Source organism: Phaethon lepturus, unplaced genomic scaffold (assembly GCF_000687285.1).
Source record: "Phaethon lepturus isolate BGI_N335 unplaced genomic scaffold, ASM68728v1 scaffold15824, whole genome shotgun sequence".
Classification (NCBI taxonomy): domain Eukaryota; kingdom Metazoa; phylum Chordata; class Aves; order Phaethontiformes; family Phaethontidae; genus Phaethon; species Phaethon lepturus.
The window spans coordinates 62,211-88,916 of record NW_010535619.1 but is presented as its reverse complement, the minus strand read 5'-3'; the positions used below and the strand labels follow the sequence as shown (position 1 = coordinate 88,916).

The 26,706-nt window shown below is 39.6% G+C and overlaps 1 protein-coding gene across 1 annotated transcript in view; it reads left to right on the top strand.

Moving 5' to 3' along the window:
* Nucleotides 1-303: 303 nt before the first annotated feature.
* KCNK10 (potassium channel, subfamily K, member 10) overlaps nucleotides 304-26,706 on the top strand; it is a 66,054-nt gene continuing 39,651 nt past the window's right edge. Inside the window, exons 1-2 of the mRNA XM_010285904.1 lie at nucleotides 304-355; nucleotides 25,037-25,365. Coding sequence (XP_010284206.1) covers nucleotides 304-355; nucleotides 25,037-25,365 — 381 coding nt within the window. The remainder of the gene's footprint in view (nucleotides 356-25,036; nucleotides 25,366-26,706) is intronic.

Here is a 26,706-nt window from a genome sequence, read left to right as displayed (position 1 = left end):
CGTTCCCGCCCTGCCCAAGACCCTCTCCGGTCCTCCCTCCATCCCTTCTCCCCCCCAGCCTTGCCGCTCTGCTGGGGTGCCTGCACCCCTCCTCACCTCGCCGGTACAAACCCCTCCACTCCCCGCCCCTCCCCACCTTCTTTGATTTATTTGTGTATTTCTTTCCTTGGCAACCACCAGTTCCCCTCAGTCAAACAGCGCAGGCTCCCTATAATTTGAAATTAATTTGTTTGACTGCAGCATTGAGACAGGAAGGTTGGGAATTTATTTAATTCTTTTTCCTCCCTGTGCAAAAAGGAAGCGATGAAATTTCCAATCGAGACTCCAAGAAAACAGGTGAACTGGGATCCTCAAGGTTGGTGATTCTCTATTACTATCATTACTATAATAATAGCAGATATTATTATTCCTTGTGTCTAGTGACTTGTAGGAGACTATTTGACTCCAAATGGGAGGAGACATTGGATGCTTGTCTGCTTCCCATGTGCACTGTTCAGTCTTTCTTGCTCAATCCTAGCAGTGTATTAGAAAATGCTCCTCAGATGTGGGGTTGGGTGGGTGCATGGGTAAAACCTCTTCTAGGTGTAAGTTTTATAGTTCTATATTTGATATCTCTCTTCCCTCCCCTCCCTTTTTCTTGAGTGTTTTCATGTCAAACTTGCCTGGGATGTCAGTGATCTCTGGCTCACAGCATTGTTTGTTTTATCTGTGGTTCCTTTGTTGTTTCTAGTGATCACTGTCTCTGCTAAATGGGTGGTACAGGAGTGGACACAGATGTGACTGCTTGTTCAGGGCTCCTTCATGGCAAATGTTTGTTGGCAAGCAACTGGAGCACAATGCTGCTGCAATATAACCCGTAGTGTGGATGGTGTAAAAAGACACATTAAATAATGGAGCCCAAAGGGACCTTTAGACTCTTTACTCTGTCCTGTTAACAATTGATCAGCCCAAGTGGATAGTTTGATTAACTCTCTAGTTAGCTTTGAGTCTGTCTTGGGGAGTGTGATTGTGTGATGGTGGAAGGAGATTTACGCCAGTGCAGTGGTTTTCAATATAATGATCCAAGTGGTGTTTTAAAATAAACCATAATGAAATGCTCTCTTTTCCTGGCATGGGGAGGAGGTTCATATGCAACCTACAGAAGAAGTGACTGAAAAAACTCCTACTGGTAATTTGTATACTGGTGTGTCATATTTCTGTGCATCGGTACAGGAGCAGAGCAACTTGAAGCCATATGCTCAGGTTTGCAGCAGAACTGCTGGCAGCCAGTCACTGTACAGCAGTGCTTGCAGGAAGTATGAAGTGGTAGCACGGGCTTGGATTATTCATCTTTATTCCGCAGGTTTGGTTTTAGTGGTCAATTTGTCTGTCATCCTCCATGCCCTCACGTCTACAAAATGAAATGTTAGAAACAGTTTCTCCAGGTGTAGAAGGAATACAGCAGAACAGACATCTTTCTGCTGAGCAGATCTCATGTGCTTGAATTGTATACGCAATTAAGCTTTAGTTTAAGCCTTACTACATCTTTAATTAGGTGAAGGCTGAAGTCGACACATCAGCCTCCTCCGCCCTCAGCTTCACAATGAACACATGGATAGTAGCACTAACAGAGACTTGCTTATTTTAATAACGGTATATTCCTTATCCTAGGGTCAAAATTCTGTGTGGCAAAAACTTGCTCTTCACAGGTGCTTTTCTGAATGTGTGTTTGCTGTTGCTTCATTTTAATTTGTTTTAGGTATTGCAAGATACCTTTTAATACAAAAAGCCCTTTCCTCCCTTCCCCTGAGAAGGCACGCAGGAGGCTGTACTGATGGCGTTCTATATGCAGCTCCTTTGCTTGGCAATCAGCTTTAAAGCATATGGATCCAACAGGTGGTTGGTCACAATTTACTAATGTGTCCAAAACCATAGAGTACTGCTACAGGCAAAAGATCTCAAATCCAGCAGGTTTCCTCTCTGCCAAGATGAATCCCTGCTAAGGACTGCAGAATCCTAGCAGTTATTTCCCCTCCGTGTATTGACTTCATTAACCAGGTAGCAAGGATGCTAATGTATAGCCAGGAAGGAAGCAAAAAATGTTAATTTCTAATTCCTCAAGGGACACGGGAAATAGATGAAATTTGGTGGAATGGAAAAAGGCAAATTGGTAAGGAAAAGTTGTCTAAGGCCCAATCCTTTAACCAATAGAGGAAGAGTGCAATGATAATTAGTGATGTGGGTAGAAGACAAGGTAGATCAGAGTTCTGTTCTTTTTGAAACAAAAATATATTGGTGTAGATATAAATGTTAGCAAAGATCTACACAAAATCACTTAAAGCCCTAAAATGAATTTGATTTACAGTCACATATGTTGTCTGTTCTCTGCATGTACAAGTGAAGAATGTTGTTGTATTTTGCATCTTATGTGATATCCTTGGAGTTAAGAACTGAAGTAGAGAAACAGAGATCAACATGTAGAAAGCTGGTGGTGCATGGATACAGAGAGTCTTAAATATTAAAAGCAGAGCTCATGTCCAGTTAATGTTCACACTTAAATACCAGGCTCATTTCAGTGCGTATTTTATGATTGTGCCCTGTTCTGGTTGTCAGACAGAGAACGTGCAGTTTCCACAGTTTTGTCTAGTCAGAATTGTGCTAACTTGTGTTAACAGTACTTGAAATATATCAACTGATGTTCCTGGCAAGCAAGCTAGCAGTCCAATGATGTAAGTGAGAGCTATGATATCTCAAAGATTGTTTAGATCTGATTATTCCAGGCAATATTTTCCAGAAACTATACACATTTCTAAAGGCCAGGGCCTTGTTGTGGAGATACGGCTGGCTTGGGACTGATGATGTTGCTGGTTTGAACCCAGGTCAGAATGATAGTCATTGAAATGAATTAATGCTCAAACTCCATGCTGACTGAACTATAAATACTTACATAGATAAATAGATTAGAGTCTGCTGGTAGCTTTCATCTGGCATAAAACTAGTATTCTCAGTTCACATCAGTAAAGATCAATATACCATAGAAAGACTTTGTGGAGAGAACAGGTTTAAAAGAATAGAATTGACATGAGAGGCGGTGTCTGACAGACAGCTAATGGGCGACTGATTTCTCAGCCATTAAACTGGAACAAACAGGGCATGGAGACTGAACTGTGCTTTTATCCTGTAGTGTAGAATCTTCACTTGTCTTGGGTATAGAGTATATTTGTGTGTTCCCTGTAAATGCTGTGTGTGTTTTCTAGATAAACCAAATATTTCATAAACCTGGAAATATATAGGATCCAGATTCATCCAGTGAAGTCCTCTACTATCCCAGGCAATCAAAATATATAATCCCATTAACAAACAGATCAAACTCAATCCCAAAAAGTCATTAGGATGTGTCCCTTACAGTCATATATATTGATTAAAAAACCATTCATATACAGTGAGTGAATGGGGTAAGAAATGGGTGAAAAACCCAAGCAGGCACCTCAAGAATGTTTTAGGGAGAGTTGGACACATTGTGTAGGGGTACAGGATCTCACACTACCTGGCCTTACATTTTAAGAAACAAACCTGCCATTTGTGCTACTGGTGGAAGCAGCCTGGATATATACAATGATAAAAGATTTGATCTGCCTATCACCGATTTTTGCTTCTCCCATTTGGTGCATTCAAGTAAAGTGATAATAACTGAAACTAGTGAAAGACCAGATTTTTGGTTTCATACCTCATACAACTTCCTGTCTGTACTTTTCAGAATATACGATTGGATTTATAGCAGCATATGAAGACATTCATTCTTGTAATTGTTGTTATTATCTCTCCTTTTTTCTGCATTCCTCCTGCTGTTTTTTATACCCACCTGTTGTCCGTGCTTAAATTGGCTTATAATCTCTTTGCACATATATTTTTATATAGTACCTAAAACACAGTGAGTCCCTCATTCTGACTGAGGCATCTGGATGTTACAGCAATATCAATTCTTTTTTCCTACAAATTATCTGCTTAAAATTGCTGGTTTTTTTTTCAGAAAAGTAGGGTAGATGAGACTGTTTCCAGTATGCTCAGAACTTATCCCCAAGCATGACTGTCTTGCAGAGTGATGGTGAGATGTCTTTTCCAAGGGAAGGATGTCTATCTTGGTGATGCTCTTAGTAGGCAGAAAATGGAGTTCAGCCTTGTTCCATCCTTTGTGCCTACAGTTTTTTGCTGTCATTGCAGTGATATGGATTGTCAAAGCCTTTTGAATTTCCAGGTAGATGTTTATCTCTACACTGACCTTTTGGAACTCTGAAGTTTTTATACAAGTTCCCGTGTCCTTTCACAAAGACATCATTTGTGTAGGATGGCTTTCTGCAGTTTGGAACTCTAAAATCGTGCATTTATTATCATCCTTACATCTAGCGAGGGAGTTAGTGGTCTGTGGGGAATTTAAGCTGTAGTTGAGAGTCTGGAGTTCCTTTTCAGATTTTGCCACTGACTTACTGTTTAGCCTTCAGTAAGCCACTTACCCTTTCTTTTCCTCCTTTTTTCCTTGATGGCAAAATGGGAATATTAATACTTCTCTACTGTGCAAGGGTGTTGTGAAATATAATTAACTTATTTAGAGCAATCTAAGATCTGCTATTGAAAGAAGAGCGTATGTATTGTAATCAAATGCTAAAACAATTAGGAGGGAACAAAACAGCCTGTCATCATACACAGATCACATCAATTAAGAAATAAGGTTATCTCTAGTATTACTTGCGCTTCTTTACAGACAGTGAAGACTCAATTGAGTTTCCCATTAGAGGTATCTAGAGACCTTTGATATTCCCCAACTGCTGCTCCAGAGGGAGTCAAGTCTTCCATAGGTCCTGTGTCACCTGCCATGGGATTTCACACTTCACCTGAGACACCTCACGCAGCACTGGACACCTATATGTGGGACAACTGAGCTAAGTCTCAAATGCCTTCTTGCAGGTATTGGGATTGTATCATCCCTTGATGACTGTTTGTTGGAAAAATCTTCAGCATCAGCCACTCAGTGTAAATTAAACTGACACTGCCTGCAGAGTGTTACAAACTGCTGCAGTTCCTGCTTTTTCTGTCCTTTCATTCAAAGAGACCAATGCAGAAGGCAAACTTGATTATAAAGGCATATATGAGTAGAATGAGGGCCTTCATTCTGTCCTCTGTTTTCAAGAAGATATATGAAAAGAAGTGGAGTGTAACTGTGAGTTAGACAATATCCCTCTGCAATAGTAAATCAGTTCTTAGTTAGCTGAGTGTAAGAAGGCTGCTGTGGAAAGCTATAATGTGTAAAAAAGTAGCTCTGATCCCAGTAAATGACCCATGGTCAATTGTATTAGCTACTGACCCATCTGATAGACCAGGACTCTGTTGTGCCTAATAAGTATAGGATGCATAAAAACTGTAAGGAGTTTATTTTCAAGAGAAATTTGAAGGAGAATAGAAATTGGATAAACAGGAGGACACTCCTGGCAGTGCATGGTGTAGGCCCAATAGTGCCAAATGCAGTAAGGTGGAAATTTTGAAGAGTTTGGAAAACAAATAAAAGAGTATGAAGAAATCAGAACTTTACTAAAGGCTATGTGGGGCCTGCAGGGGAGGCAGATGAATGCTGCAGATCCTAGTGTGGTAAGAGATAGGAAGTTATGACTGAATTAGCAGGAGACTAATTAGAAGAAAGACAGCAGAGAGCTATTAGTTTCATCATTTTCCTCTTTAGGATGCCCTGGAAATGGAAAAACTAAGGATTCATAAAAGTAAAATTAGTAATAAGAAAGTGGCAGAGTGAAGGACTGGACAGGAGCCTTCTTAGTAATAGTGAGGAAAGACTGAACTCTAGTCAAGGTAAGAAAGATGAAGGGTAGGGTATCATTAAGATGTCATCTGTACTGTGAGAAAAAGGGAATGAAAAGAGTCAAAGGCAATCTGAAGCTGTAAGTCAAAGACAGGGAGAGCAGTAGAATTGTCAGCAGTGGGAGAGCTTAAGACAGAATTATTATTTCAGTGAAGAATATCAGTGCTATTTTTGCCACATAGGTACAGGAGTAATCCATTAATAGGCATTTGGACTGAAATGTCCCTTGGGCAACTCTTGAAAACTGATGCTAACTGAAGTGATGGAGTTTTCTTTTGGGAGAAAGATATACGGTATCTGTTGTAATTAGGTAGGATTTGGTTCAGCTTTTGGCATTCATTTGGATTTATGTAGGTAGCATGTGGACTATAACAGCTTCAGACAGAAGAGTGCATATATATGGTGATACAGTTTAATTCTTATGCTCTTGATTTAATCCAGAGTTAGGAATTCTACCACTCACTTCAAAAGTGAAAGAAGCAAGAAACATGAGATTCTTCATTTTAAAAGTATCAGAACTGTGTTGTCCCTGCAGGCTTTACTGAGTTAAAAGTAAAGGAGTGACTGGAATCACTGGGAGAACAGGGGCCCTAGATGTTGTGTTGTAAATAGGGTAAGTACCTGGAGTGAAATGGGAAGGGAACAATGAGGAGGCCAAGAGAAGAAGGGGGTAACAAACACACTAGTGTTCAACCAGTAGAGTATTACAGAATTCAGTGAGTTTGGGAATGCCTAACCTTTATTTTGTTATAATCTCAGTGTAATAGCAAAAGCCAAAAGCAGAAAATATAAATGCTGAACAGTTGTCTGTTTTCTATATAATTTTTATGTAAAAGAAGTGACATTCAGCAAAAGGCTACATACTACCTTTTTTAATACATTTTTAATAGGAATACTTCTGGTATTTGTTTTCTGTAAAAAACTGAAAACATGCTGGGACCTTTGTCAGACAGAGGCTGCTCATATTCTAGTTCCTGCTGTTGTTTGTCTGTAGAGCATGTATGTAAAAAACAGTTTAACTATAATGGAAAATGTACTCTAAGATAAACCTGCTGACTTTCAAAAATAATGTGCCATGCAGTTTTCAGTGGTCACCCCGATGAGAGAAAACAACAAGTGAGAATGGCACATACCATATACCCTTGTACTTCAGGGTGGTAGCACCAATCCTTTTTAGTCCGTGGACCATTATTATTCTCCCAACGTACTTCTGCTCTTTTCACAGTTAAAATCAAACATTAACTCCGATTATTTAAACAAAATGGTATTTCAAAAGTGAACTATGAATCTCTAACCATGTTAATAAACCACAGAATTTAGGGGATATTTTCTTGGTCTGGGAATGCTGAGACCAAGAATTCATATTTAACCTTTTTCTTTAACTGCTAATACAATTCTTATGCTATTACAATTCTTATTATTGGCAAAATGTCCCAAATGCATGTATTATTATCTGTTATTCAGATGTCCCAAAATACAAGCACAGGGGATCACTGGTAAGATTTTGGGGTTAGAGTGGAAATTTCAGTGTGTTGGAAGTAGAAATGAAAGCCAGTAAGCTGATAGAATCTGTTATCAAAACCTGTATAGAGGGGAAAAAGGGTGCAAGAGAATACACAAGCCTGGTTTCATTTAATTTTTCCATTTTCTGCTGAAAGCTGGAGTTGTGAGAAGGGGCATGACATATAAAATATATGAAAGGGATTGAAACTTGTTGCACTTAGGATCTGGAGTCCTGAATAGAGGTGATGATCAGTTGCAAAATCTGGATGTGGGTTCAGATTTTTTTAAAAGTCCAGACATAGTTAGGTCTAGCATTTTGTTTGAGTTTGCTATTTGAAATTTTAGAGGGCATTTGAAAAGAAATAAAGACCTAACAAGGAGAGACAAAGGAAAGCTGCTTCAGGTAATGTAGATTATGAAAGAATGGACCCAAAGTGTAACAGGGTCAGATCTGCTGCCAGAGGTGCAGAAAATGCAGAATGAAAAGAGTGTACCTGTGGTAAGGCTGTAAATGCTCTGAGAAAAAAAAAAAAAAGGTGGACATGAAGACAAGTTTGGCTGCCTCCAACTAGAATTCACTGTTTTCAAGCACGTGATGTTCTTTCTACCTTTTAGAAGTAAGCATGTAACCTAGGGCATATTTGAAAAAAGAAGTGTCTTTATGTTCTCTATTGGTTCCTTGGGCATGTATCAGGATCCTCCTCTGTGAGCAAAACTAAAGCACAGTATAAATGATCTTACAAATGTATTACAAAATATCTTCATCTCACAAAGTAAGTATCTTTAACAGATGATGATCTGTTTATTTGGCTAGTCCTTCATTGGAGAAACATGCTTATGTTTCTTCTGTTTGTTCCTCAGTTCTGCCCCTAAAGAGAAGCACTCAGTAGATCTTTAAATTGCTTCAATTCTCTGTCTTTCTGATAACCCATAGATTATGCATGACTGTGTGACTGTTGTTTGCTGAGGACAATAGACTATTTTACTAGTAGGGGATTACAAAAGTTAACACCCTAAAAAAAATCTTCTTACAAAGCAATAGAAGTTATTTTGGTATCACTATCCTACAGGATCATCACAGTGCTTTAAGCATCAGGCTTTGAGTACCTAGATTTGTTAGAGCCATATGTTCATATCTCAGCAGAAGTGACTCATCTTTTCTTCCCTAGACAGAAAGAACAACATGTTGCTGACTTTACTGGGTGAGGATTTTGGATTTTGGCACTTTAAACTTGTGCCACTGAGATTCTTAAGATTCAGTGATATGCTGTTAAAGGGTGCTTGGATTATTTCTCTCTTACTTAATACTGTAATGTAATAGTACTGGCATGATTTGAAAACAGCAAATACATACTGACAGCTTGTCCAGGACTTCTACCATCTCAAATTTCAGCTTCTCATTTTAAAGAAACAAAAGGCAGTTACTAGCTACTATGTGTGAAAAACCTCAATTATGAAAGAATTATAAAAGAAATGGTACTGCAGAAACTCCCAGCTGTAATGAAGCAAGCAGCTCACACATCTCAAAGGCATTCCTCTAGGTTAACTCAGATCTATCACTGATTACTTAAATTACTGCTAAGTTTGAATTGCACAAGAAAGGGTGGTGCAGAGAGGTCTTGGGTAGCAGCAATCATGACAGCTACAGAAACAGCACCAGAGACACCTCTTCATGATGCTACAGCCACCACACTAATTTGCCTTCATGAGAAGCAGAGTTCATTACTGGCTTACAGTGTTATACTGACATGTAACCTTGTGACTTGAATTTCTCATTGCTACCAGACATTATTTGTTGATTCAGTTTTCTAAAAAGAGCCATCTGCTCATTGACTGTAAGGCAGCTGAGACACTTGCATAGGCCTGGTATATATGATAATGGACTTAAGGGACCTCTGCCCTCCTGGAGCAAGAGCTTAAGGCCAATTAGGATATCCTAGGACCTCTCACTTGGTACTGTATAATATGGATGGGCAACTGAATTACGCTATTTGAGTGTGACTTAGTTGGAGAATAAAACAGCTAAATACAGGTAGGTCTTGGAAATGCAGAGGCATTCTAAGTTTCTAAGGACCTGCTATGATTTGGGGAGATATAGTCAAATACGGTTTATGGAGCCTGGAGAACTTTCAGTAGATGTCTGTTTTAGGGTCAACAGAATCACTCTCCAGGGTGCACTGACCAATTTTATTGACGCTAATGGGATGTATTCCAAGTTATAGCAAAGGAAAGAGATGAGACAAGGGTTGTTCTTGCTCATATTTTGAACTTCAGCTCAAATGGCTTTGGGTAACTTCTCACTAGGAGGATTTAGGGCAGGTATACACCACTTTTTCATGGTGGATTCATTCTCGTTTTGCTATGCTTTGGGGTTACAAGAATTTACACCATCATGGTTAGTACAGCTCTGCTGAAAGTTATAAAACACTGCTTTGAGCTTGACATTATTAGCAGTGATTTCATTTGTTTTCACCAGTTCTGAGTGCAGGAGGATGAGTTCATGTACACCTGCTATACACTTTGCAGTCATACTTTTGCTTAGGTGAAACTTAATTGTGAGCAAGACTGATTAGAGGGCCACAGCCGTCTCTTTCTTAAGTCTGATCTGTAAATGCATTTAGCTGTATGTCAGTGATGCAGTATGGCAACACTGTGAAGTACTGCGAGATGTTAGAAGCCATACCATATCAGCAGGTGCCATCCTTGTGTAGCTATAAAGTTTTATCATAGTTCAAATTACAACTATATTTCTACAGTATCATCTGAACAGAAGCTGAACATCAGATAAGAAAAGTCTTGTGTATTGTAAAATTGTGGAATTTTAAAACAACAATTCATCAGACTATCATCTAATATACCCTAAATTATGTACTATATAACAAGCTTAGTGCAGCCAGAATCAGCCTGGCATTGACCTGGAGCTCTGTGTGCCTAAACAGCCTCCCAATGACACTGTTCATCTGTTCTGTTTATGATATACTGCCGTGAGCAGCATAATGGGTCTGACGTCTCTTTAACCTACTTCCTTTTGCTTACCTGAGCTCTCTTTGACTCGCAGTCACATTCTAATAGTTGTTTTACATGCAGACTGGACAGGTAAGTCATTCCAACTGTGGCAGCTTTACTGGTGAAACTTACACACCGAAAGCATAAAAGAAAAATGTGTATGTTAAAAAAATTTAGAATAGGAGAAAATAAAAATGGCTGTGCTGAACAAGTGCATTTCAAACAGCAACTTTCTCTTCCTTGTGAAAGATCTTTTCTGCACAGAGAAATTTTGTAATAGCTGTCTTGTATGTATTCCTCATCCTGTTCCAGAATAGGTTTTCAAAGTATTGAAAAACCTTCGTTCACTTTAACTAAGACTGTTACTGTGTATAGGAACTTCAGACTACTAAATAGACTGGGTCTTCAGAATATGCAAATAGTATATCTCCAGTGAACTAAAAAATAGTTCAACTGATATGCTTCTTACAAAATTTCTGATTTTGTAAGAAGCATACAAAATTCTGATATTACCACAAGATGAAAGGTCCACTTTTACTGCTGGTGCCCAGAAAAATTAAGAAATTATCACTTAATTGAAGTGGTGGATCATTAATGAGTTTTGCTTGAATTCAAAGTATTTTTCTGTAGATTCCAATCATTAGCCAGATTGGGGAAGACACCACTAGACTGATGCAGAAATTCTTACTTCTTGTTTTTACAGAGGAGCATCAGCTCTTTAGGTATAGTCAGTAATATGCAGATACGTCCATAAGGATGCCCCAAGAAATCTTTGAAGGGGAACAATTAGTGCTGACACTATTCTTATTCTGTGGTTAGAGGTTATATTGCTTGTGTTTTTCTGGCCTTACTCATGTGTGAAAGATCTATTCCTTAGCTATTAACCTAAGAGAGTCCCGCAGGAGATACTGTACTGCCCTAGCTGAGCAAAGTATTGGCATGTCACAGTTCCAGTCTGTACTACAGTCAGTGGTGCTGTTAATGTTCCCTTCGCATGACTGAGGTGATCAAGAGATTCCCTCACTCCACTGTTAGGCTGTACCCCTGGCAGACAGCCAGCATCAATCACATTTCAAATGTAGATTAGATAGCTTCCTGCTAGGAAGGCCGGCATGAATCTTTGCTTTGTTGTTTGTCTCCTCCACTTGTTTGTCTTACCACTAGGTTTCTGTCAACAAGAATGTTCTTTCATTTGTACACAGGCCTTCTTATGTGAAGTCGCAAGACTTCGGTTTCCTTTCTGGTTGGTCTGGCCATGAGACCATTGGCTGAATTTCTTTTATGAATCCTTGAGATAGGGTATTTGGAAGATCCCAGTCCAGCTGCTCTAGCAGAAGGACACCAGCTAAATCCCTGACCCTACATCATCCTATGAGCATTTTGAAGCCGAAGATCTTGAACTCCTGTGGTAGGAGACTCATACTCTTCCTAAATATTACTGGAACCCTGGGACACTTCCTGGTGAGGAAAAGTAATAAACTCATTTCAACCAAGGTCATGTCATGCGCAATGAAATTTTTGTTATTAGTCTTTAAAAAGAAGATTATGGATAAGCAGCAGCATCACTGCTTCAACCTGTCTGTTGTTCATTGAAGGGTGAAGTCTGCAGAGAACCAGAGAACACCTATTTATTCCTTGGTGCTTGTACTCAAGGCTTGTGACATACTGACAAGCAAGCAGTTTTTCTATATATTATCTAATGAGGAAAAAAATGGTATGCTCACCTCTTCTGACAGGAACTCTTTTTCACAAAGTCATCTCTGTTCCCCAAGAACTTGAGCCAAAAACACTTGCTTCCTATTTGGCTCTTGACAGGGCAGAGACCTGCATGAACTAGAACTCCCAATTTTAGCAAGAGCAAGAAGTACTGATGTAATGCTAAGGAAACAGGTTTTAGCAGTGATCTATTGGTTTTAGTCCTATTTCAGAAAGGGAAAGGTGAGAATTTTTCTTGGGTTTCTCTGTACTCAGTTTCTCTATAAATAGCTTCATAAACCTGATGATAGCACTGCTGCCAATGAGTGTGTTGGAACAAACACAGTCACCAATCTTGAATCAGGAGGGCTCCTTATTTGGGACTTGTCAGTCACTTCTAATCTCCCCTCAACTCTTCCTGCTCCTCACTGTAATGTTCTTCTACTCTATTTTCTGTTTTCCATTACCTGAAGTTCATTGAAGAGTCCTGTCAATGTGAGCATGGGCTTGGCTCCTTGCTCTGGGCTCAAGTGTCAGAGGCAACGGGGAGGGTAGCTGAGTGCCGAGAAGAGAAACTGAGCAGGGAGTTACGGGTATGCTGCCTCCCACGCTGCCAGCACGGTTGGAGAGAAGTGAGGGACAAGAGCAGATGGATGGATTTGGAGGAGGGCAGGGTGGAAGGGAGGTCAGGAGAGAGAGAAAGCAAAGCAAGGCAAACAAAATTCGAACTGCCCTCCAGCAGTGTACAATCTCACTCCAGCACAAGACAAATCTCCCTCAAGTATTCGTCTGGACTTGGCAGCTCTGTAAGTAGTGCTACAAATGGTGTCAGTAACAGTGCATCTTCATGTTAATGCCAATAAGCGTTAGCTAGGAACCCCCTGAGACTGCTGTCCTGAAGCCAAACCAGAAAGAAAAAAATGAAGATGCTTTCAGCTATTCCTGGAGTTCATGTCCTGCTGTAGCACATTCATTCTTTCGACCACTGAGCTGTCACGTATGCCTTAGAAAAGTGCAGTGCCTGGGAGAGGGAGGAGGGAGGGGAAAGTATCCCAGCATCCCATGACCGTGACTTTTGCAGAGATTTTTTTAATATCAGTGGATAAGTTCTGGCTGATACCTGTGCAAGCCAGCCTTGGGCTTCCTGTTGTTTCCCTGCCATTTGCATAGTCTCAGTAGGCAGGAGCTCTAAGGCTGTGTTTGCAAGAGAGTAACTCTTGGCCAGTCCATTTTAGGTTCGTGGCCAGGCTCTGACTGCGGCTCTGACGGCAGAGAGGCTGTGTCAGAATCTGGAAGTTCTTGTAAATAGTCAGCAAGAACAGCTTATACATGGGTATCTTTTTTTTTTTTCTTTATAACCAACAAAAGAAAGGAGTCTGATTTATGGCAATCTATTAATCTTGTAACAGACAGACCAGCATTTTGTCAGGTATAGTGGAAAAGAGCATGTCCCCTAAAGGAACTTGAAGATTTGCTAATACCTTGGCAAATCATTGTATCTGCTTGATGCACAATTGACAAAGACCTTGTTTTAATCAACTTTCAAAATTACTCTTGAATTTAAATAATTTGCTAGCATCTCTGTGGCAGTGTTTACATGAGACAAACTGTGAACACATACAGTATTGTTTTTCCTCAGTGTCACAGGGGTTTATCTATTATTTGTGAAACGCTTTGAATTATTTGGATAATCATGAAAGATTATTACAGACTTGGCACAACTGATGCAAAGAGGAATGTTGATATGTGTTTGACTATCTTACACAGAATGGGAGGGAAAGGATTTCAAGAGCATTTTCCTGCTGTGAGTCTAGAATATCAAGATGAATTATTTTTAATTTTTTTTTTTAATACTGTTAACGTTTCAGCAGTTTGTTTACAGACCCTGGATGATGAATACGAGCGTACAACATTAGGCTGTTTTTCTTTGTTACCCTTCACTGATAGCTTTTCTTCTTGGGTCCATAGACCTATGCAGAGCACAGATTGAAAACACTGACCTAAATGATTTCTGGCAGATGATTTTATGCCCTGTTCTTAGATTCTTCCAGTGAAGGAGATTTCAATATCTTGATGGCTGTTCCCATGCTTAGCAATCCTTGTAGCTAGATTTTTTCCTAATATGTAATCCTCTACTTCCTTGCTACAGATTAATCAGTTAATTCTTGCCTTATTCTTAAGGGATCCAGGTAAGAATTCATCACTGTCTTCAGTTAGTCAGTGTTTTATTTTTCTTTGTGATACTACAGTTCAGATTTTTACACTTAATCCAAACATCATTTTCATTTATATTAAGATAATACTTTGGAAAGTTGCAATGAAAATTGAAGTGGGATGTTGAAAAGATGACTGCATTGATAATAATTTTGTGTCATGGACAAATGACATTTGACTATGTGGTGGAGTTTGATTTACTGTGGTTCAAAGGAAGATAAGAGACCAGTCAAAACTGATTGAAGGAAGAGACTGGTATTTCCGATATTCTTTAAATACAGATCCAGTGTTTGCCTTGTGTAGTTTGCTAACTCATTCTCTCCTTCTATATTCCTATACTCTTAATACTCAGCTACAATGAAGCATGTCAGTATTTAGTTACCATTCAATATTTTGGTGCTAAGTGAAGCGGAGAAAGATGTTGAATAGAGCAGCCTTTTCTGTGCCATTCAGAATTTCCTTCCCTTTTCTATTAGCCTAAAGAAAAAAAAAGTATCTTTGTCTTCACTGCTTGCTAACTATATGCACTTGTATGAAAGGTTTGTTGTGTGACCTTCATCAAGCAATTTCTTTTTTGTCTAGGCTATACCTACGCAGTTGTATTCAGCAAGAGTTGAATGCTGCTGTCTGAGCTAGGCCAGCCCAAGGAAACTGTGAAGTTGAACCTGTCTGGTACAACACTGTTTTGAACCAAATATGTCCTGCTAAGTGGCTAGGCCTATAAACAGAAGCTCAGCACTATGCTAGCAAAACTACCCAGCTTTTTTTTGCTTGAACCTGGTTTCTGTGCAAATCTTAATGAAAGTTGGATCAGTCTGCAAGAAGGAGCCTAAAAATACTTTTGAATTCCTCATATGAAAGATTAATGAAAATTGTTGTTGTCCAGCATCAGATTTTTCCAGGGTGATTTGAAAGATGGTGATACATGGTAATTATTGCTGTTTGTAGTATATTCAAGGCAGTGACACTCCTGTTCTAAATACTGCTGATGTTAGGGCCCCTGTCTGAAGAGTTTATTCTCTATGAAATAAATAATTATAATATTATAAGGACATATATTATTAACTATTAATAAGGACATACACAAAAACTCATTTAAGGTTGGATTTGTTGGCATAGTGAGATTTTATGGTTTTTATATGGTTAAGGGCACTGAGTCCTGCAGACTTTTATTTTCTTAAGCAGCCATTGTGAGTTTTTCCTTTTGCTGCTTTCAAAGCTCCTTGTGAAATGGGTGCTTGAATTGCCATTCTTCTGTGCTTTAAAGAATTTACAATTAGAAATGGCAGCGCCTTTCAGAAATACAAGAAGTATAAAAATGGTATTCAGACCCTCCTCTCTTTCTCACTACACTTTCTTGACTAAAATTAAATTAACTTGTACATACATTTTCTATCTCTTTGGGGAAACTAGGTTCAGAATTGCTAAAGTGAAATGATAGAATATCAGAGAGTCTTTCAACAGCCTCAGAAAATCCATTGAAAACAAAGAAACGGGACATGGCATAGCTCAGGGGAATGGTAATTGCATAGACTTTTTAATCTTTTATGCACTGTTAAACTGATCACAACTAGATTAATAAGTAATCCAACCAGTCAGGTTTACCCAGCACCCAATTTCTAGCCGTTTAACATCTGCATGATGTTAAAAAATCTGTGATTTTCTTCTATTTTTAAAATTGTCAGTCAGAGATACCACATTGTATTGTTACTTTTCCTGCATTGGTTAAGAGTGTATGCACTTCCTGCCAGCATGAAATATTTAATGAATTTGACATTTAGCTTTATGTGAAAATGTATGCTGCTAACATCCATTTTCTTAAATGTGTATAGAAAATGAGTGAAATAAAAGCTTATGTGTGGGAAGGAAAAATGAGGATGAAAGATGATAAAAAGTGAAAAAATCAAATCCACTCAACAAGACAAATGAATGTTTTTGTTCCACATTGACCCAATCCCAGTAGAGAATGACAAAAAGGCATTATTGTTGGAAGGCTGCTTGTTCTCTCTGTAGCTAACTTGTGTTCCAGTGTAGTTTAAGTTCTGATCTATACATTGTTATTCTCAGGGCATGATTGTAATGGACTGATGACTTTTTCACCAAAATCCATGTGCACTCCGTGACTGGTGAGGCTCAGAGGAAGAACAATGCTGAAGAATGCAGTCTGAGTTGTGTCCTCATCGTTATTGCCCCTGTCGGTGGTGGGTTGACCTTGGCTGGCTGCCAGATGCCCACCCAGCTGCTCTCTCACTCCTCCTCCTCAAAAGGACAGGGGGAGAAAATAAGATGGAAAAGTTTGTGGGTTGAGATAAAGGCAGGGAGATCACTTAGTAATTACTGTCACGGGCAAGCCAGACTCGAGTTGGGGAAAATTAATTTAATTTATTGCCAATTAAAATAGATTTGGATGGTGAGAAAAAAAGACAAAGCTTAAAATACCTTCCTCCTCCTTAATTTTTTTCCTAGGTCCAACTTCACTCCTTCATTCCTGACTCATTTTCCTCTTCCCCACCCGACATAGAGCAGGGGGGATGGGGAAGGGAGGTTGTGGTGAGTTCATAACAGTTCCTCTAGGCTGCACATTCCTCCTCGCACTTTTCCCTTGCTCCAGCATGGGTCCTTCCTATGGGCTGCGGTCCTTTAGGATAAATCTGCTCCAGCATGATCTCTCCATGGGCAGCAGTCCTTCAGGAAATATCAGCCTCCCGGTCTGGGGTCCTCCACGTGCTGCAGTGTGGATATCTGCTTTGGTGTGGTCCTCTCCATGGGCTGCAGGGAAATACCTGCTCCACTGTGGTCTCTTCCAAAACTTGCACAGGCTGCAAGAGGATGTCTCCTACAGTTCCTGGAGCACCTCTTTCTCCTTCACTAACCTTGGTGTATTCAGGATTGTTTCTCACACTGTTTTCCCTCATTCCTCACTGCCTGCAGAATATTTTTCCCTTTCTTAATTTTGCTTTCACAGAGATGCTGCTCTAATGGGCTCAGCTGTGTCCTGTGATCCTGTGATAGGGTCTGTTGGAGTCAGCCGGAAATGGCTGTGTCCGACATGGGGCATCCCCTGGCCTTCTCCCACAGAGACCACCACTGTAGCCACCCCGTTACCAACACCTTGCCACCTAAACCCAATACACTGCCACAGAGACCAGATAGCCAGGTACTTGATTTCAGCAAGGCACTTGCTGCACAACTAAATGGAAGCAGCAATACTCTGGTAGTATGGACAGTAGAAATTGGAGAATATTCCCACAGGTTTTGTCCTTTGGAAGAAACTGATATCAAATAGGAGTGACAGTGTCCTTGGAAGGCAAGATTCATGCTGATGACTTACTGCATAGCTAAGTTTCTTGTTGCCACTAAAGAAGTTCTCCAGGGACAGAGAAGAGGCTTATAGTTTTCTAACGAAGAAGAATGAAAGCTGCATTATAAAACAGTGGTATTTTTTTGTTTTCTCTTAACAACTGCGTTACAAATCAATTAAGCAGTTTGGGTATTCCAAGAGCTATTAATTAGTATGTTTTAATTACAAATGATGAAGCAGAATTATGTAGATTTTTTTTGAAACTTACAGAGAATCATAATTTTGAGCACTAGCTGTGAATGTATGAAAAATGGTACAAAAATTGCAGAAGCCTTTTTATATGACACTTTCCCCAAAGCTGCTGCCAGGGATGGCAAAGCAATGTTAGGCATAATTCCCTCTGGTACATGTTACTGACATTTCTCTCCCCACCAACAGAAAGAACTCAATATACGAACTTTTACTCTGTTTCACTAGCATTATCCTACAACAGGAATCAAACAGTGACTTTATTCCTTTTGCAGTTCTGTAGCCTAACATACTCCTCCCTTCCCCCTGCCCCACTCTGGGAAAGGAACAATTGGGAGCAATCATGCTACTTACTTTCTATCAGCACATTCAATCTTTTTGGTTTAATGTATGTTGCCCTTTCTGCCTTTACCTGTCTCTCTTTCCATACTTTGTTGAATGCCTTGCCACTGATGACTACATTTGCAGCAGGCTGCTGAGATTTTGCTGAAGTCAGCAGTGCTAATACTGCATTAGAGGATCCACTTCAGGGAAAGCAATGCTAGATTTAACCAGTGGGGTACTGCTGCAGTGAAAAGCTATATGCTCAGAGGCACTCTGTGCATTTTCCAAACAAACAATACGTCAAGCTTTGCTTTCACGAACGGTAAATGTAATGCTTCTCACTTCAATGACAGCTTGCAGCAAAATGCTTTACAAACAGTAGGGTGAAATTCCCCTTGTGTGGCAGGCTCACGATGACTTTCACTGCTCAGGTTGTGTGGTTGAACACCTTGGGGATATGCAGAGGGACCAGGGCCAAACTGGTGTAAAACATGTCAGTGCTGAGGGTGGTTTTCTTGATCCGTGGCTGTATGGATCCCATGGTCCCCAGACATCAGTGGTTATTATTGTGCCTCCATCCGGAACAACAGCCACAGGGATACTAGTGTTCTGCCCCATATATAATCATAGCCTGCAGGCAGGATTTTGTCTCCTGTTTCTTGATCACAGCTGAGATGTCACCTGTTAATTAGCCCACATCATGCAAAGATGCTGCACAAACACAAAGGCAGACACAATCATTGTCTGCTGGGATTTTTGCTCTAAAAGCCAGACTTTCTAAACCAGCATCAGATTTTTGAGTGCCCAGTGTGTAAAAATCCAGCATTCATTGTGTTGGTTAAATGGATGCTCTCTACTTTACAAAACCTGTTAAAAATACACAGCAGACAGAGATGAAGAATGGGGATGGGGCGGGGGCTGGAATAGCAAGCAAAGCAGGTGGTGGAAATGATTAGCTGTGTCCTAATAATGTAAAATTTTAATGGCTTAATGATTTTTTGGTTACACATGGACAGAAACATCCATGTTTCATTACTTCCGTCACGCATATAGCAATCACCCATTTCCTGTCAGACATAGAAATTCCCTTCATCCATAAGCGCGCATGCATTCTCCGTTTGTGAGATATTCTTGAGAAATTCATATCCCTGATAGCTTAGTACCCTGATTGCCTCAGCTCTTCCTCTAACACACCTCTTATCCTTGCTCTGACTTCCAGGCACAGCCCTGCTATCTTAACCCAAGCAGAGAGTAGCTGAAATCACTTTGGGGAGTCTGTGGGAAGGTTGTGAGATTGGAAACAAATGCTAGATGCCCATATCCTCCAGGAACTTCTCTTTGGAGATGAGCCAGAGCCTTGGAGTGCAAGATCATATGTTATCTGCTGGTGGGCTGCTCATTTTCCTGCCTTTCCACACTGTTCGATCAGGAAGCCTTTTGATGTTAACTTCAGTGTGTGGCCATTTCAGAAGAGGGGTGGAGGGAAACCCGAACAACTAGAATATTCTGTCCAGTGAAAACAAAATAAATGAGGCTCCTGCTAGGACACTAAAACCATTATGGCCGGTGGAGTCCCTTCATCCCTCTAGTCCTTTACGATCCCTTTTAGAGAAAGTAGACCCACCTACTTTTAGTCGTCAATTCAGAGAAGCTGTAGCGGCCTTGGCTAGCACCTCACAGACATTTCTGAGCCTTGGTGCTCCAGGTCTCTGTTCTGCAAATTCATACACTTGACAAAATATTGTATTTCTAAATTACTGCAGGAGGAAATGCTGGCTTGTTAAGTAGTGCTACAGGAAGGATGTATAAGTGCTGATAACCCAATGTAGAATCTTTTGAAAGCTGTAGGAAGGATTTTTTCCTCATATATTTTCTCAGTGAAACTGGACTGCATGGTAAGATTACTTCATGATTCAAACTAAACTTCTAATTTTAAGACAAAAATAAGGAAGAATATATGGGAAATTTTGAGTGCTTGAGTATGTAAATGTTTGAAGAAAGCATAATTTCCTGTCTTTAAAAAAACCTCCCGTCATACTGGTACTTACCTTCAGATGCATGTCAAGGAACCTTTTTACTTGAGCTGAAAGTATTTTGTTGTTTTCCTTGGACGGGCCCACTAAAATGGGAGATGAAATGTCCAGTTTCATTTTTGATCAACTCATGTATTAAACTTAAAGCCAGTTGCTGCGTTTATGAATGCATAAGTATATATGGCTTCAATCTAATTATGTGCTGAATCCTGTAAAATTCTTGCATCAGATGTGTCAAGAATACTCCATTATACTCTTATGAAAATGTACATACATTCCTGTGTTACACAGCAACATGGAAGAAAATAAGGTACTAAATAAGACACTCTGTTAAACCTGACTTACATTTTTTCACGGTTATAAAAATTGTGACAACAATACCACAGAGGAGGGTATGTTAATTGAAAAAAAAATGTACTTGGTTTAAACCAGTTGAGAAACTCTCCTTCTAAACCCAGGTGTCTGTGGTATCTCCTATGTTCCTGGCATATTGGGTAACATAGATGCTAGGATATAGATCAGTGTGGCAAAGCCATGTTTAACATTTAAATAGTCAAAAGCCAGTGGAACACCCCCTCAGTATTTTGGCTCTTGTTTGAAGTTGTCTTTCTGATGTGGCTGTACTTTGAACCTCTCTGTCTGGAGATTTTGCCTTTAAATGGGAACTATTTTCGCAGAGTTATAACAGGTTTTCTAGTTCACTCTGCTGCTGTAAAGCAGGGCCAACTATACCTAAATGTTTCTGGCAGAAATTAGTCTAAGCTGTTCTTAGAAACATCAGTCTCCTAAAGCAAAGCATACCTGAAGTAATAAGGGACAATTTTCAATCTGAAGCAATGTCTTATGGTGCATTGTTTCAATAGCTCCAATGTTTTACAGTACGGCGTTTTGCTTTGGAATAGAATATTCCAGTTGGAAGTAACCTACAATGGTCATCTAGTCCAACTGCCAACTGCTTAAGTTGGGTTAAGCTTTGCCCCAGCCTTCTTGACGGTCAGTGAGTGAGAGTTTTGATTCCTTAATTCTCATCAATATTAGTAGAAATCTCAGGTATTTAAGCTTCTTGCTTATCAGCGGGAGGCCTGGCTGTACTGTTTGTCAGTACATGGAGCGCAGGTAGTGCGGTAGGTACTCTTGGAGGTGAACAGCTGTAACAGATCCTAACATTTTGATTTGACTTGTAACATCAATATCTTCAGTTGCTTTATTTTGAAGCTTATCCAAACAAACAGGAACTCACCTTTCTTTCTCCACTGGCGTCCTCTTACCGGGGTAAGGCCTGTGGCAAAACACTGCTGTGTTCCTTTGAGGGTACCTGTTCCTTTGAGGTTACCTGTCTACTAATTTAGTGCATGCATGTGAATGGAGATTCATCATTGCTTTCAGTAATGCAGATTAAGTATTCTTTGATACAGTTTAACAAACACACATGGATGAGACTCTGTTCTGGGAAAGCCTGTTCTGACAGCAACTTGTTTTGAAAAAACGTGGATAAATAAAGCAGGGATTGTTCTGCATTTATTTTAAACATATCCTTTTCTCTTTTGCTCTAAGTTTGTCCTAATCAAATTAGGACAAATTCTAATCAAATTCTTGTCAAATCTTGGATTCTTGTCAAATCTTAGATTCTTGTCAAATCCAAGAATTTATGTGGTCTTTCATTTTCTTAAACTGTTTGTATACCTCTGCACACTGTTGAATTGCCACTGTGGTCCGTCCTTTGATTTTAGTAAAACTACTTGTTAAGCTTCTGGAAGTTTATATAGTTTTATGTTCATATGTTTGTTCAAAAATTGTACAGACATGGATTCTTACAGGTCACTCATGTTAGAAAAGCAAGCACTATTTTATCTTTTTCTAGTTGGTGAAACAATGGTTTAAAGGCAAATGGTAGCACTTTTCTAGACCACAGGTTAATGGAGGCAGAGTTCCAATTAGAAATCGGGACTTCTGACTTCTTACCATGTGCTCAAGTCACTAACTCCACTCTGTTGTCATAAAGAGTAAGATAGCTGCTAGATGGAGTAGATAGATACATTGGTTTTCCAATACCTAACTGCTGCTTAAAATCTACTCTGAAGCATCTCTGGGGTATTGACTGCAGTTGTGCCTTCTGCTTCAGCTTTGTAAGACCATCTCTGTTATACATCAGTTGCCCAACTAGCTGCTTTAGTATCTTTAGAGTTATGCTTTAGAGTCTTCTTGTGTGTTGATTTATATCATATGAAATACTTTAGGATCAACATTTCTACATACACTTAGGGTAGTTATTACTAACAGTAGAAAATGGAGGGACTTCAACACAGTTCTTCTTTTCTTAGCAAAATAGTTATCTTTTATTTTAGAGATAAGCAAGCTGAGCACAGTAATGCATTGAGCTGTTTAAGTGACAGAGTATTTATAAGAACATTTTACGTTCCCTACCCTGAAATTCCCATCTTGTTCTTAAATCAGTACAACACATTTTCCTTTGAAGATGGAATCAAACAGGCCATGATTTTACTGTAAAGCTGATATTAACACTATGCCAGAAATATGATTTGAATAAGAAAAAACATTTATACTAGCAGAGAGGAAAAGAAAACTCACAAAAGCTGCTTTAACTCTACCAGCTTTTGACTTCCTTCCTCCTGACTCACCATTTGTGGGATATCAAAGCCAGGCATCTCTCTCCTCTGAAAGGCTCACCCAGCCTACCCTGGACTATGCCTGTGATGGTAAGGTAGATAGCTGTTTCAAAAAATTGTAGCATGCTGTTTCTGTCATATGAATTCTGCTCTCTTCTTACCATATGAGCCTTGGATCCTGAAACTATTTTGTTGAGTAATCTCAAGTGTGCAAAATCAGCACTCAGACTTGCAGATTTTGTGTTGATTCACAATATACACAGTAGTTATGGGCTCTAACTAATGTAAATTGATTGAATGCCATGGTATCCGTGGAAGTTATGTCAGTTTACATCAGCTGATCCACTTCTGAGAATACTCAAATTTATTTAGTTCAGTAAGGAGACGTTGTGACGCAGATTTAAGATATTTTTGCCTATAGAGGAAGGGAGTTTCTAACAGCTTCTCACATCCTCTCTATTTTATGTTTCTTCTGAATACTTTTCTAATTTTCCTGCTGAAACTCACTGTATCTATTAGAATAATCCTTTCCTTTCAGGAGATTTAGAGAATGAACTAACTGATCCCTTTTCCAAAAAATGTGACTTCTTTCTAATACTGTCACTCTTCTCCCTATTGTCACTTGAAGTTCTTACAACTTACATGAAATATATGTGGAGGCAAGAGAAAGCATCCTTTTAAGTTTGATGTCACTCCATCTTGGCTGATAAGCATTGGGAACCATGATGGTCAAACTGAGCAGCTGTGCCACAGGGTGTTGCAAAACTGAGATACACACAAAGGGGATCAACAGAGGCTTTTCCTCTGATCTTGTATCCTTTCTAATCTATTTAGTATCTGCATCCACCAAGTCACATATGAAAAGAAATATTAACTGTAAGTGTAAAGCAACTCTAGATTTACGTATTGGTTAGCAAGTAAGCTGGAAGCTCTATCCTCAATGCAGTGCTTCAGAGATGTATCGCTTCTAGGAAAACATGACTGTAGTAAACAGATGAGTTCTTAAATTATTCAGTATCTGAAAGAGTTGTAGCTCACTTCAAACTCAAGGTGTGATCACCTTGTATGTTCAAATGGTACAGAATCAGTTTACGGTGCCACTCTGATCAGATGTTGTAAACACTTCTGCTTTAATTTCTGAGCAAAACAGCAAAGACACTTTGGGAATAAGTTCAGAGAATGCAGCTAAAGTGACTGTATTTTAACTGTAATTTGATTTAGGTCTGATATGAAATAAATCAATCTGTTTTCAAAGAAATTACAGGCCAGTGACAGCTGCACTGTGCTAAGATTACAGCAGGGATTTAGTTTAAAATGAATCCAGCATCTTTAAAGCCTGCATGTGGTACCGTTATGCCAGTGGATGCTGAGGAACCTGGCCTCATCCTGCCATTGCTAACACTGGCAACAGAGAGTGGGGAAGTGTGATGCTGAGACACCTGAATTGTTTGGAGGCAAGCCAGCTTTGATTCAGGTACCTTGGCAGCTTGACAAAGTGATCTGGCTAATAAGGCTGGCTGGAAGTTAGGGCTTATTAGTTCTGAAGGACTGCTAAGGTCACGTGTCTCAGTCCCAAGCTGGGTGGTCCATTGTTGCGCTTGGTGTGTGAGTGACTTTGACCTCAGATATCTAGTATGCTTTGGCTGAAGAACAATTTTTGCTAAAATTTGTGAAGCTTCTAGGCTTTAAGAACATTTTCAGAAGTGATCATTTTGTGAATCCATGTAAATAATACGGGCTTGCTTATTGGTGAGCCAAACAGCATTGTGGTTTGCAAAGCATTTTCTGTTTCTGTCGATGCCAGGCCAGGTAGCAATCACTGATCATTAAGAGTTCAATTTCCTAGCGCTATTAATACTATTAGTATTATGATTTAAGGGCATAAATCACCACCAAGGTCCCTCACCAAACGCCACCTTGTGTAATTTATGCCCTAACTAGTCAAAATTTTCATGTTCTTATTGGATAAATGGTTTCCTGCATCCTTCTGAAATTTTTGCCTATGCAAGTGGCCTGTCCAGTTCTAGAGGTAATGGATGAAGCAAGCCCTTGAGGTGGCTTGTGTATGGATGGACAAAACAGATACGGAGCCTTCCAGATGAGAAGAATCGCATCTGTGTGAATAACATGTTTTTAGCAAGAGTCTTGAAAATGGTATTTAGGAAAGATGTGTATGAAGAACAAGGTCATACCCTTAGGGATTTGATTTTGAATAAGATTTTTTTACTTTGTGTTTCAGTGGCTGTTCCCTCACCAGTGCCCGCTTGTGAACCGAAGCCCAAAACTAACGGGCATTACCCAGCTCCACGACTCTCCGTTTCTTCCCGAGCCACTGTTGTTGCTACCATGGAAGCCCCTTCTCAAGGCCTGCAGACAGTCATGAAGTGGAAAACAGTGGTGGCCATCTTTGTTGTGGTGGTAGTTTACCTGGTGACGGGAGGACTCGTCTTCCGTGCCCTGGAGCAGCCCTTCGAAAGCAGGCAGAAGAACACAATCGCGCTAGAGAAGGCTGACTTTCTTCGAGAGCATGTTTGTGTAACTCAGCTAGAGCTGGAGACACTGATTCAGGTAGGCCACGTAAAGAAGACAGTACTTCTTGGAAGTTAGGATAAACAGCTTGGTGGTTCGTTGATCAGCTGAGTCGACAGGGAACAAAATTGTTCACAGAACCCATGCAACAGGCAGTGTGAAGAGCAGGCTCTTTCCCAGTCATTTTCAACTCTGGGAAACAGAAACTTTGTCTCCAAAACATTGTAAATAGATGCTAAATGTATTCACTAGAATAATGAAAAATATGTGCAAAGAAAATCAGAACTTAATAGCTGGAAGAAATTTTTGTGAGAGGTGGCAGATTTGCAAGACATTTGCCCATCATGTCTGTAAATTTTCAAATTATATTAAGTTCTTAATTCTTCCTCCAAGATTAAACACAGCAACCAGGAGAGCAAACAGAAAATAAGAGGTGACAATTTTGAAGTAAATATTCAGCCAGGAATTATGAATTTATTGGTACATTAATTTACAGGTTTACTATTGCAAATTTTAGGTAAATGAATGATGATGAAGTATACAATTAGAAATAGAAAATAATTGACATTTAAGAACTACAGAACTTTGGTCTAGTATGAAAAGATTTAGAATCAATTCTGAAGAAAATAAATATCAAGTATGTAGGGATAAGTGGAAAACAGAATAACATGCAAGAAAGGTCTATCAAGGATAGTTATCTTTCATTGATTAAAACTCTAGACAAAGAGAATATTATGGATCTTACAAGACTTCAGTAGAGTATCTTCTAGGATCCCATGTAGAAACCTATAAATTAGCCTGGAGAAAATAGAGATTAGATAAGAAATGTGAGCTATCTAAGGAATATATTCAAAAGTTGAACTTCAGCCTCATATTTCAGACCTGAATTGCCATCTAAGCCTTCCAAGAGCATAAAGTGTTTCCCCCTGGAGTGTTGCACTAGAGCTCCATTGTGATTTCAGGCTGTTTGAAAGAACATAGAGCTATCTCGTGGATTCTTGTGTCCATCCACCCAACTGTGTTACAAAACCCTTTCTATAAGTGAATCAAATTTTATAAGCTTAGTATTTCTTTTAAGAAGCTGTTCCAGTGTCTCGTTGCTGTAATGGAAAAAGCATTCTCCTACTTTTCAGCCTAAACTTGTTCAGTTTCCTTGTAGTTGGTCTTCCACAGACAACGTGCTATTGCTTAATTGATTCTTTTCCTTTGCTCACCTGTGTAGACAGCAATGCTCTTCTGCCTCTCTTAAGGAAAACAAATTCTTTCTGTTTCTTTACAGATAGATGTGGGCTCTCCCTGCTTGTGCTCTGTGTTCACAGAAGACAGGTCAGTTCTGAGTCAGAAGCTGTGTACCTGTACCTTTGGGCAGCCTGGTACTGT